The sequence below is a fragment of the Vicugna pacos genome, chromosome 34 (genome assembly GCF_048564905.1).
Source record: "Vicugna pacos chromosome 34, VicPac4, whole genome shotgun sequence".
Classification (NCBI taxonomy): domain Eukaryota; kingdom Metazoa; phylum Chordata; class Mammalia; order Artiodactyla; family Camelidae; genus Vicugna; species Vicugna pacos.
In genome coordinates this window covers 20,208,350-20,220,494 of record NC_133020.1, presented here as the reverse complement: position 1 = coordinate 20,220,494, position 12,145 = coordinate 20,208,350, and the positions used below count along the sequence as shown (strand labels likewise).

The following is a 12,145-nucleotide window of genomic DNA, read 5'->3' as shown; positions in this document are numbered from 1 at the left end:
GGAGGGGCAGCTCTGGAGAGAAGTCCTTCTTGGCAGCATTGTTTGCCGCTGCGGTTGCCACGGTGACACTTCCTGGGTGGTGACGCAGGGAGGAGGTCCTTATTCCTCCCTGGGAGGGCTTTTCAGCGCCTTGGGCCCAGCTGCGTCTGTCTCCAGTGAGGGAGGCAGGGGACAGGACTCGGAAGGGACTTGCCTAGGAAGGAGGGGGAGGGCAGGCTGGCTTCCGGGCCTTGGGTAGGGTTGGAGGTGGTCAGGAGGCATCTGTAACCGAGCCCATCCTTCCGAGGTTGGGGGGTGCCCCTGAGTAGGCCTTTCTCTTACTGGGGAACTCTGAAAGGCCTACGTTAGCCAGCAGGTTCAGAGATTCCCAAAAGAGGCCGGCTGTGCAGGACCAGCACTGGGAAACTGTGGACTGCTGTGTGTGTAGCCGGGGGTGGGGTGGGGGAGTAGGTTTGGGGTTAGGGTAGGGGAGCGGACTGAAGCCCTTCGTGCCCTCTTCCAGGGCTCCGTGTGGGCATCAGGCTGTGCCTCTTCCCCATCACCACCATCTTCATCATCACGCACTTTCCCTTCCACCCCCTCCTCACGCCGCAGGGACCGGACAGCAGCACGCCGCAGACCAGCATCTCCACCCTGGGTTTTATTGAGTAGCGGGTGGCAGTAGTGTTCTGGAGCTGCTTGCCTGACACACGGTCAGCTGGGGCCCGGCCTGGCTCTGCGCAGAGCTGAGTTGTGAAAGCTAAGGCAGGCAGGCGGGCTGCCCTCCCGCCTCTTGGAGCCCCGGGCCAAGTTCTGTACGTCTCTCTGGCATGATTAGGGCCCTGATCCGAGAAATGGCTCTCGGACACGCCAGGGCACCCACTCTGCTCCACTGTCCTCCATTCCCCCCACCCCCATTTGGCTCTTGACCCATCTCGAGGGACATGTTTTACCGGGAATTCTTCCTGCAGGAGAGCTGAATTGGAAACCCGGGGTGGCGGGAGGGAGGGGTGGTAGGAGGTACCCTGGTGAGCAGAGCCACTCACTCTGGGCGCCTACGGTGAGGAACCCGTGGGGGAGGTACCTGGGCCTTGAAGAAACCGTGCACCCCAGGCCCTCCCTCCCCCAGGAACCACAAGCAAGGAAGAGAAGCAAACAGACCCTCGACATCCTAGCCACCTCCTGGCAGTCTCTGGATAACAATCTAAGGAGACAGGCGGACGTTTATAATTAGAGGATAATTCGGAACATATACACTATTTACAAGGGCGGCCCTGCACGGAGCAGGGAAGGTGGGAGGCTGCCGGGCACAGGTGCAAAGTCTAGGGGGCTCCTCCTCTCTCTTCACCCTTGTTTTTGCTGTTCTCAGCCTCAGCTCCGAACAGGGAGTGAGGAGTCGGATTCTCTCTGGGTCTGCGGGTGGCGCAGAGACCGGTTACCGGGACCTTGCTGCTGGCAGAAGGCCCAGTGGCGATTCCGGCGTGACATCTGCCTTGGCGTCGCTGGGTAAGGTGGGGCTGGAGGGGCGGCAGCTCCCTGCTTGCTGTCCTCACTAGAAGCTAGAGGGGCCAGCCACGTATGTGCCGGGAGCGGACAGCTGGAGCGGCGAGAGGTAGGCCCTGTCTCTACCGCAGCTCGGGGATGAACTGAGCCCAGCTGATGCCGTCGGGGCCCAGCGGGTCCTCGTCCAGGCCGGGGAAGCTGATGTCCAGCAGGATCTTGCTGAGGCTGTCATTCATCGTGTCCAGCACCAGGCCTTCTGTCAGAGACCGGTTGGCAGAGAGGCTGGCGACCTGCGGCTCGGTGGAGCCGAGCTTGGGGACTTCCATCTCTGAGGGGGAACAGCTGCTGAAGGGGTCAGAGGTAAGGTCAAAGGGCTCAGAATTGAGGAGCTCTTGGGGCGAGTCAAAGAGGGGGATGCTTTTCAGCGGGGTGGTGGTAAGATCTGTCAGCTCCAGGGAGTCAGGCAGGGGGCCAAAGGCACCCTGGGGGGTTCGAACTGGGCTGAAATCGAGCCCCCCCACTTTGGCTGGGGGTGTGAGCGCCCAGGACTCAGGGGTCGTGGGGAGGACAGATTTGCTCGGGGTGGAGGAGATGGGCAGCGTCTCCTTAATGGGTGTCTTAAAAGGTCCTCTCTCCTCCTGGGAGCAGCCAAGCTGGGGGCCAGGCTGCGAGGCCTCCAGGGGGGCAGCGAGGTCCGCAGCTTGTCGGGAAGCCCCAGGGCCCTCGGAGAAGAGCAGCTCCGGCTCGTCCAGACAGGGCGGCCGCAAGTGCTGTTTCCTTCGAGACCGGCTCATCTCCCGCCTCTCCCGCCGTTTAATCACGAGCATGTCGGAGACGCAGCGGGCTGGCGACCGGAGCCCACTGTAGGGCTTCTTGGGCCTGGGGGTGGGGGAGTGGGGCGATTCCTCCTTGACAGACGGGCAAGGCGAGGGCCATTCTTCCAAGGGTGGGCTCTCGACTTTGATGGGCCTCCCTAAGTGTGGTGCTTCCTCCCCAGGCTGGATTTCTTCCTCCTTGATGGGCTGGACCGGAAGCAGAGGAGACAGCCCCTCTCTGAGCGGGAGTTTCTCCTCTTTCACTGGTCCTGCAGCGGGCAGGGGGGCCGCCCCGTCGTCCGCCCCCAGCACCTGAAAGGGGGGCAGGAGGAGGTGAAGGCGGGGCGCCGAGGTTCAGTCAGACCACCGCTAAAATGAGTGGCCTGTTGGTGCTGATCCCCTTTTGTCTTTTTAAAAAGTCTCAAAAACAATTAAATATGAGACTATATGATGAAGGTGGTAGTTCAATTCCAGGAGTAAAAGACAGAGCATTTAACAGGGTGCTGGCATGGTTAGTATCCACCTGAGGGAAAACGAAGCGGGAGGCCTGTTCCGTACCGTATACAAAGATCATAGCAGAGAACCCAAAACCACATGAATCCTGAAAGGGAACCTAGGAGACTGCGTGTACAGTCTGAGGGTGGGGGCTGACCTGCTTTACCAAGACTGGAAACCCAGAAGCTGCAGAAGAGAAGAGACACATATCTGACCACATAAAAATTTAAACTCTCCCTGTGGCAAGGGATACCATAAACATTGTTAAGAAACAATAGAAATGAAAAGTATCTTCAGCCTAAAAGACAGGTTAATATTTGAATAACAAAGGACTCTCACAGATGAACAGAAGCCTGCAAAAGAGAGGCCACGCCCGCAAACCAGCATCTCACGGTGAGCAAGTCCAAGGACCAGACTCCGTGGGAAGGCACTCACCTGCCAACAAGCAAAGAAAGTCAAAGGAAACAAGGAGACACCCCTCATACCATAGTGGGGGAAATATTTAAAAGGCTGCTGATATCAACTGCTGGCAGACGTAGGTCTTGCTGGTGGGTATGTGAATTATCACAGACTTTTTTGGGAACCCATCTTGCAATATTTAATAAAATTTAAAATGCCTGTCCACTCAGCAATCTCATGTCTGGTTTTCTGTCCTATAGAAGTAAAAGTGCGAGGAAGAAAAATACATGCAAAGACATTTATTGCAGTTTTGGTCACAGGGCATAAAAACTAGAAGCAAAATGTGCCCATAGAAGCAAAACGATTAGAAAATTTTTGGCAGAGCCACACATGGAATCTCACATGGCCATTTAAAAACAACAAATCTAGAGCAATGCCAAGGTGACTTAGAAGAATTCCCACGGGACAGTGAGTGTGTGTAACATGTTCCCATTTTCAACATTCTGTGTGATGTGTGTGTGCGCATAAAACTGCTGGGGGCAGGGAGGGTGCAGCTCAGTGGTAGAGCGTGTGCTTGGCATGCATGAGGTCCTGGGTTCCATCCCCAGTCCCTCCATCAAATAAATAAGTAAATAAGTAAACAAACCTGAATACCTCCCTGCAAAGGAACAAAAGACTTAAAAACCTTTTTTTTTAAAAATGGCTGTGGGGATTTGTGTGTGCAGCTTACACTAAAAGCATGGGCAAATCCTGGAAAAAAGTATGCTAAGGTGTCGACGTGGGTTGTCACAGGGAGCAGAGGTGACGTGGGGGGAGGGGAGGGGAGGGGATCCAAAAAGAAGAAAAGGGGAAAAAAAGGTTGCATTGAAGCAGAAACAGTTTACATGATACCATCACATTAATGCATTTATGTGAAATCACATATAGTGGTATGTACACCTTTATGTATCTTAAAACTTTTTTTTTAACAAAAATTTAAAAAAGAAAAGCAAAGCCAAGTCTCTCTGGATTCCAGAGCCCTTGCTTCCATCTCCGCGAAGGGGGCAGAGGGGCCCTTCCTCTGCTTGTCACAGGTCGGCTCTTGCTCACAAATCCTCCTCTACATCACGATATGGTCTGAACTTACCCTCCTCTTCTTCCTCTGCCAGCTGGACCACTGATGCTCAACTGGGAGCAACTCCCTCCAGGAGGGGGCGCCCCTGGCATCTAGCAAGGAGGGACCAGGGTGCTGCTAAATGTCAATTCAGGGCCCAGGAGAGCCTCCCTCCACCCCCAGGAAAGAATCATCCAGACCCAAACGGCAGCTGGACCGAGGTGAAGACACCCTGAGCTAGACAGATCCACACCTCACACGCCCTTATGTGCTCTCTCCACACCTGTCTGCTCACCCAGATCTACTTCTTTCTAGAGCCTGCTTCCCTTGTGAGGGCTTCCTGAACCAGCCCAGCCCATCTGCCATAAGCACCCCATCTGAATTCCTAGACTCACCAGGCACTTGTGAGCCTCCCAACACCGCGAACGTCGGATAACGAGGGCCCTTTCATCTCTCATCATGCCACGGAGTTCTATGTATTTACACCACGTTTTCCCAGCTAGATTTACAGGCTTCTCAAGGGACACTCAGCAGAACTGTTAATGGACTGGAGCCTCTCCTCGGAGGAAACCAGAAGCACTGACCTTGGGCGCGATGCGGACTCGCTTGCCATGCCGGGCGAGCTCCGAGCTCATGAGGGAGGCTGCCAGGGGCAACGGCACCTTGACCGAGGGCTGCAGCACGAGGGGCTGGTTCACCGGGAACTGGATGGGCACCAGGTATGAGCTGACCCGTGGCAGCAGCGGCTTCATCCTCCGCCCTGGGAGGAAGCGGGAGGGGTCAGGAGCCAGGGTCTGAACACGAGCCCCTTCTCATACCCAGGATCTTCAGGCTTGGATCCTCGAGTTCCCACTCCCCAAAGGTATGTCCCCAGGACAGGGCCTGCCTGGGGCCCGCTCCCCCATACTAACGTGCGCCCAGTGGGAGCTCAGTTTTGATGGTCACGTTCCGGCGGAGCTCAGGGTTGGGTCGTTTCTGCTGCTGCTTGTGGCAGAGACGGAGAGAAAGAGGCCTGGGTTAGGAAGGCAGGGGAGAAGGCAGGAGACCCACCAGCTGCTCCGGGACCCTGCACGGAGCTGAGCGACCGCCTGCTGGTGGGAAGGGGGTGGTACAGACACACTGAGGGAGGCAGGGGTCCTACCACCTCATCCAGGTGTCCTCACGCCCGGGATGCAAAGCATGGAGCACTAGGAGGCGCAAAGAAAAGCCAGGTAGAGAAGTGAGAGAAGGAACTGCCGCCTGCCAGGCCCAGGCCATGTGCTGTGGCTGCCGCCTCGCATGAAGCCTGTGGCCTTTCCCCTGCCACACCCACTCTGCTCGGGCACTGAGCCTGTGGGAGGGGGAGGAGCAGCAGGTGTGAGCCCCCATTCGGGGGAGAGGAGGTGGCCGGCACCAGGGTTCTCACTCCCGGAAGCCCGGGGTGACCTGCATCGGGGGCCGGCAGGCACACAGCCACAGGCTCCCTTCCCCTGCTTAACGCCTTGCCCCGTTCACCGAAGCCATGCTGAGCGTGGGAGGGAAACCAGGCCGAGCCCCGAGCCGGAGGGGAAGAACCTTACTGATTCCGAGTGCCCGGGAGACTGTGGAGACCCTGGGTCCAGTGGCTGGTGGAGGTCAGGCAACGCGGGAGAGAAACAAGACGAAGTTACCGCTGGCGCAGCCAGTCTGAGCAGGCCAGGCAAAGGCCTACTCCTGACTGATGCTGAGGGCCGCCCTGGACGGTGGGCCCCCCAGGACAGCGGGCACAGTTAGCAGCAGCCTTAGGGGCACTCTGAGATCCTAAAGCAGTTGCTTCGGAAAAGATATTCTGGTGGCTCCGTTTCTGCTCTCCAGCCTAAAGGAGGGCTATTTATTTATTTATTTATTTATGTAATGTATTTTTAAATTATTTATTATTATCATTTTTTGTTAATAGAGGTACTGAGGATTGAACCCAGGACCTTGTGCATGCTAAGCATGTGCTCTACCTCTGAGCTACACCCTCCCCCCTCAAGAAGGGCTTTTTAAAAACAAGGTTTTCCAGACTTTTTCTGTAAGGATCGCTTGAGATGTCTGCTACAAATACATATTCCCAGGCGCATCCCAGACCTACTGAGTCAGAAGCCCCATGGGAGGGGCCTGGGAAGCTGTATTTTAACAAGCATTCCAAGCAATTCTTGTCACAGGGCAGTTAGGGCAGCACTGCCCCAGGAAGGCCTTTGTCTGGATCAGAGAGCCTTCTCCACGGCCTGGCCTAGCACAGCGGCTTGTCGTCCCTGTGGGCTGGCCGGCCCCCAGCTGAGCAGATAAGACCATCCCAAGGAGGACTTGTTTCCTTCTGAGACGGAAATCACGACCCCCACCGCCGGCCCTATTCGGACAAGACCAGGATGCTCACCTTAAACACCTGGTCCAGCGTCAAGTAGCGATTGGCACTGGGGTGAATGGTCCAGAAGGAGACCTTGCCATTGGCAGACGTCTCACGGACAAACATGTCGTGAAGAGAGAGGTTGTGGCGAATGGAATTCTGAAAGGGGAGGAGGACACCATGGATCAGCTACTTTGGCTTTGGAAACATCACCTTTGATGCCCCCCCACAAGGAATTCAGCCCCAGGCTCTGTGTCCTTGGAACCCTGCCTATTGGCAGCTCTCTTCTAGACGCTGCACCTGGCAAAGCCATAAACCTTAGCCATAAACCCCTCCATCCCAGGAGAAAGAGACCAGCCAGTCCTGAGAGCGGACATGGGCTGGGAAAGGGGACTGAAGCTGTGAGCAATAATCAGAAGCAAGAGAGGTGAGTGAAGAAGGGAAGAAGCTAGGGAATTTGGTTGAGGTGAGAGTATGAAGTTCAGTTCTGCTGTGGGGGAAACAATACAAAAACCCCCTTGGCCCGGGATTAAGGGTCTGTCGAGAGACCTAAACTGTGGCTCTGAGCCTCGCATGAGCTACGGCTCCCAGACATCCCAGTGTTCCTGTGACTATGAGGAATAGAAGCTCCCTGCCTTCTGGAGAAGAGATAAGACTTTACAGGAGGTGAGTCTTGGGTCATGAGGCTCACAGTTTTTTTTCTTTTTTTCCCCCCTTTTTTCATTAATATCTTTTCACAAAGCTCCTTAATCACTCCAGCTGCTGTTCAGTGTAGCACAAAAGTGGGCTTGGTGATGCACTGGAGTTTCCATTAACCCGAGGCAGTTAATGGAGACAGAGGAATGACTGCAGAGCTCTGATTGATGATTTTGCCTGAATTCAGCAGGATCGAGTCACAATCCACAAGACACAACTGTTTACAGTTCTAGCATCCTTTGCATTTAACTGTTCCTTCCCCACCAGACACAGACTGAGGAGGCACTTCTGTGCAGACAAGCTGTCTACACAGGGCCACAGCAACCTCGACTGCGGTTGTTAAGGGACACAGTACCTTCCAGCCTGGCTTGGCTATGTGCTTAAAATAGGGGAAGTGGTCCTCAATCCAAGTATAGATGTCTTTCAAGGTCATGCGCTTCCTCTCCGTGCTGTTGATGGCGAATTGGATCATGGCCATGTAAGAGTACGGTGGCCGCTCAGACACAGAGTCCTGCCAGGACGTCGATGCTCCCGGGGGCCCCTCCACCTGAGGGTTCTGAGAAGCCAAAGGGAAGGAGAAAAGGCAATGACTGGGCAGAGTTCACATGACCTCCCCGGCTCCCCACCCCAACCCCTGGAGAGAGATTTTATCCCGTAAAAAGTTACTGGAAACCAACTCATCTGAGACCACTATTACACAGAATAAAACTTTAGGATTAGGAAGGGTCTCAGAGATGATGTGCTCTAACCCCCAGACAGCGTAGAACCACTGCTGTCATTGGTCATTTTGTTGACGATGTTGCCTGATGGTAAGTCTGGCCTCTGTTAGCTGAAACTCCTAGGAAAGTTTGGGATATATTATGACTCTTAAAGCATCCATTTTATGCTAAAACTATACCCATTCTTCAGATCTGGGAGTTGAGGGACCTAGGTCTTAGTCCAGTTCCTACTCCTGATGTGATGTGAATAAACCCATCTCCTTTCAATGTCTGTGCAAGAGAAATATTCCCAAGAGTATGGGACAGATAAATGTCCACAAAGCACACATCTGGCTGAGTCTCAGGCAAAGATCTGATCATTCACATTTTAAGAAATTGAACTATAACTTTATAAAGTACACGTTTTAAGTGAACAGCTCAGTTTTTACTTATGTATACTTCCATGTAACTTTTCACTTTTAATGACGGAATAAAGGGTGCACCCAGAAGGATCCAGGTATGGCAGCCATGAAAAACCACCCCAGGCCACACAACTGGGTCAGATCAATTTTGATTGCTGAAGTATTTAAAATTCACACCTAACTCATTTTATTTGGCACTAACGTATCTTCTAATAAAACAATCTCACTAAAAACGCTGCGTTCCTTTAATACTGTTGGGGTGCCTCTTTAAAATTCAATGGCTTTCCAAACTAAGACATCTTCCTGAAGACCTACTAAGTATCTGGTGCTAAAGCACTGAAGCCAGTGCTGAGGGCATACTGAGTGAGCCAGAGGAATCTGCCCTCAAGGAGATTTCACAGATGGGGGGAAAGAGATCCCCAGCAGAAAGAGAGCTCTAAATTAAGTGAATTGCTAATACCAGGACTTGGAAATTCTGCTCCACAGGCCACTTCATCTATCCCCTTCTTAGAAATTCCCTGCCCCGGCTCTGACTGCCCTAGCAAGTGACGGAACCATTCACCTTGGCCTGACTCTGCTCCAGGTGACGGTTCTCCTTTTCCTCCATCTCTTGCTTGATGCTGCAGGAGCCCAGCCCATCAGAAGTCATCTTCCCAAGCCACTGGATGTTGGTCAAGCTGTTGTCTAGAGTGCAGCCTGCTGCCTCACCGCCAGCTGCAGGGAAAGAACCCAAGATGCCAGTTAGCCACCTGATCCATGCCCAGCAGGCCCAGCAAAATTGGTGGTTAGGGACCATCTCTCCAGACCTCTGCCTTAGGGACACGGGCCCTCAGGTACTGTCCCCATTAGGATTTCATGGGAGAAACTGAGGAGCACAATTCAAGTTGTATTTCAGTCTGAGCCACACTGAGCCTTAGAGAAGGGTCAAGGCAACCTTACAAAAGCATCATTGAGCATCTGCACAGAGAAAGTCATTTTTCCTCTTCCTGCTTTCTCCTTTATTCAGATGGAGAAAGATTCCTACTTCCTTATATGGTCAATGCAAACGATAAAGAGAAACAATAAAAAAATCCTTTCCCAGTATAAAGAAGGCAATTGGAATGCTAAATTAGATTGCAGCCCTTTCGACAGTGCCCAGAGGGTCAGGTTTCAGGATGGAGACAGACAAGACTATCCCCCGGTTCAGGCAGATGCCTGTCTGTCCTAAGTGTCAGCATGGCTGACTGCAGTCCCGGCCACAGAGGGGGAAGCCTGGCTCCTCACCCCTTTGCTTTGCAGAGCACATACCACAGCTTTCCCATCTCCGCCCAGGAAGGGCTCCAGGTGGCCTCGGAAGATCCACATTCGGAACTGCAGACTTTGGCCCCAGGGTCTCGGTGATCACTTCTGTCCTCTTGGGCGCGTTGCTGGTTTGGGCTTGAGGCTGGGGCCCTGGAGGGTGGGTGGGGGCTCCCCCACAGCTGATGAGGATGAATTTGTTGGGCCCACTGCTGCCACTCTCCTTTCCCTTGGCCGTCAGTGCTGTGATGATGTTCTGGATGTTGGCATTGTTGGGGACGGCCACCACTTGGGTGTTGGGCATGGTGGGATGGTTAATAATCTTGATCCCAGCTGGAAACTTGCAAGGGTTGGACTCTGCCACCTCCTCGGAGGCCTGTGCTCGACCAGGCTCCTGTTGGGCAGGGGGCCTCTTAGGCTCCTCTTCTGATGTTTCAGCCGGGGCATTTTGGACAGGAAGGGGCAGCCTCCGTCTTTTGAGAATCAGTGGCCGACGGGGGCTGGTTTTCATTATGAATCTAGGCTTTCACTCTCCATTGAGAATCACGAGCGTGGACCCTGGAAAGTGCAAGGGGCAGCAGGCTGTTAGAGATATGTTAGGCTGAGAAGGAGGTTCTGTTAGAGGGGTTCCTCGTCATGTGACCAGCAGCGCCAGCGCACAGGCCCAGGGGAATGCTCCCTGGGCTTTTGGAAAGACGGCAGACAAATCAGGAGATGAGTTCTATTGATAGAAGTTAAAACTGAAACAAACGGAAGCAATTCAAAAGGGGGAAGTGGGACTGTGTTGGCTGTAGGTCAACATAGCCAAAGGTCTGGAAGCTTAAGAATGTTTGGCTACAGAAACAAGTAAGGAACCTACAAAAATGAGGAAATGTCTATTATTGTCTAAATATGGATCGCAGTGACTGCAGGGATGGGAACGCTGGAATAGGACATCCTGACAAAACTCTGATTCCATACTCCATTCTAGCATAGAGCATTTCTATTTTTTAACATCATCCTAGTCTATCAGTTAAAGGATCTATGCCCACGGAATCATAGGAAAAAGGCAGACTGTACTATTGCCCCGTTGTCACACACATGAAGAAATTGTCTCCAGTTCACAAGATGTCAGATCAAAAGGAAATTGCTCTATTCAAGGCCCAGGGTAAAGCTGTGCGGGTCATGGGTTAACACTACGTACGGGGTGACAATCATTTCACCGGCCGTTATCCTTGTATAGATTTTAAAAAATACGTTTTTCTTTAACAATTTGCAAAATATTTACACAGTGATATTTTAGTACTTGCATGTGCTTATTCATATTTTGACCTTCTAAGCATGTTACTGTATTGCTTAATTTCTCTTCCAGAACCAAGACTGTAATCCCTATTTCCTGACCAATCGAATGTGCTCTCATCACTGTGCTAAGGTGGTTTCGTAATAGTAAGGAAAATAGTTTTATCTTTTAAAACTTGTGCTTTGTTGATTTTAACAGATGCATGGAGTACTCTACCATTGTGTAAAATTGTGTAAGTCTACTGAGAGGTACTCGGAGAGACAGGAATGGGCTGTCCCTTTTTTTAGGATATCTGCTACCTCCCTAAAACGGACTGTCACACTCGTGACATTTGCCATCAGCTTAGAGTTCACAGACCCTCCCCCTCTGCCTCCTCCCATTCCTTTATATCCAGGATTCCTTTACCTTCAAATCTCAGTTTTACTTCCACCTCCTATCTCTTCCAGCCTCCCTCCCTCCACCCATCAATCACTGGACTCTAGCATTCCCTCCCCACCCCCAAAAGGTATCTTCCTGGTCTAAAGCCTAATTTTCCCTTCCACTCTGACCAGCCTCTTGCTACCATGGCCAACACTTTCTAGCCTAGTCTTCGGAGCGACTTCAGGGTCCCCAACCCCACCCAGACCAGGACAAAACTGCGCGCCGGGGGGGGGGGTCCCAGAACCAGGAGGAGGGCCCTGGGAAAGGGCGGAGTGGAGGCAGTGCTGCCTAATGGTGAGAGCACCTGGGCGCAGGGGAGGGTGCGAGCAGGTCGGTCTCGGCTGGAAGCGGAGTGAACTCAGCCTGGATCCCGGCCAGCGGGCCGCCCCTTCCCCCTGAGGGAAGGCCCAGGGGCGCTTCGCGAAAGAGGTGAGGACGCGGCCGGGCGGTGGGATGCAGGCGCGCCGCGCACCCTCGCCAGCCTCCGGCCGCGCTCAGCCCCTCCGCGCCGCGCCCGTCGCGCCCCCGGCCTCCAGCCCGCCCGCCGCCCGCTCACCTCGCTGCACCGCCGCCGCGCCGGGCTCCGGGCGGCTCCGCGCTGCTCCCGCCTGCGGGCCGGGCCGCGTCCCGGGCGGCACTCGCGCCGGCGGCGGGTCCCCGGGCTGCGGGGCGGGGAATCCCGGGATCCCGGGGGGGGGGGGTCCCGGGCCGGGGCCGGGGG

At 53.9% G+C, this 12,145-nt stretch overlaps 1 protein-coding gene and 1 long non-coding RNA gene across 7 annotated transcripts; one reads left to right on the top strand and one right to left on the bottom strand.

Moving 5' to 3' along the window:
- The first annotated feature begins 74 nt into the window (after positions 1–74).
- Positions 75–2,748, top strand: LOC116276935 (uncharacterized). Of its 2 annotated transcripts, none has more exons than XR_004186447.2 (3): positions 75–155; positions 503–1,842; positions 2,480–2,748. It is a non-coding gene; the product is annotated as an uncharacterized lncRNA (long non-coding RNA). The 2 variants fall into 2 exon arrangements; XR_012066783.1 differs by lacking the exon at positions 75–155 and adding an exon at positions 167–419.
- Positions 1,185–12,124, bottom strand: FOXM1 (forkhead box M1). 5 transcript variants are annotated; one of them, XM_072954206.1, is made up of 9 exons: positions 11,981–12,124; positions 9,735–10,283; positions 9,010–9,161; positions 7,683–7,883; positions 6,662–6,790; positions 5,844–5,888; positions 5,196–5,268; positions 4,869–5,044; positions 1,185–2,609 (listed from the first exon to the last, which is right to left on the bottom strand). In XM_072954206.1, exons 2-9 carry the CDS (start codon positions 10,234–10,236, stop codon positions 1,605–1,607), a joined length of 2,283 nt encoding a protein of 760 aa, XP_072810307.1. In that variant the 5' UTR covers positions 10,237–10,283; positions 11,981–12,124; the 3' UTR covers positions 1,185–1,604. The 5 variants fall into 5 exon arrangements, with proteins under 5 accessions (XP_072810307.1, XP_072810308.1, XP_072810309.1 ...); XM_072954207.1 differs by having other exon boundaries at positions 5,196–5,265; XM_072954210.1 differs by lacking the exon at positions 1,185–2,609 and adding an exon at positions 4,114–4,397.
- Between the last annotated feature and the right edge of the window lie 21 nt (positions 12,125–12,145).

Excerpts from the sequence above, each read along its gene's own strand:
- FOXM1 (XM_072954206.1), bottom strand. The coding sequence starts at position 10,236 with ATGAAAACCAGCCCCCGTCGGCCACTGATTCTCAAAAGACGGAGGCTG. Across the intron at positions 7,884-9,009 it reads TGGAGCAGAGTCAGGCCAAG|AACCCTCAGGTGGAGGGGCC; the intron begins GTGAATGGTTCC and ends TTGGCTTCTCAG. Across the intron at positions 5,889-6,661 it reads CGCTGGACCAGGTGTTTAAG|CCACTGGACCCAGGGTCTCC; the intron begins GTGAGCATCCTG and ends GACCTCCACCAG.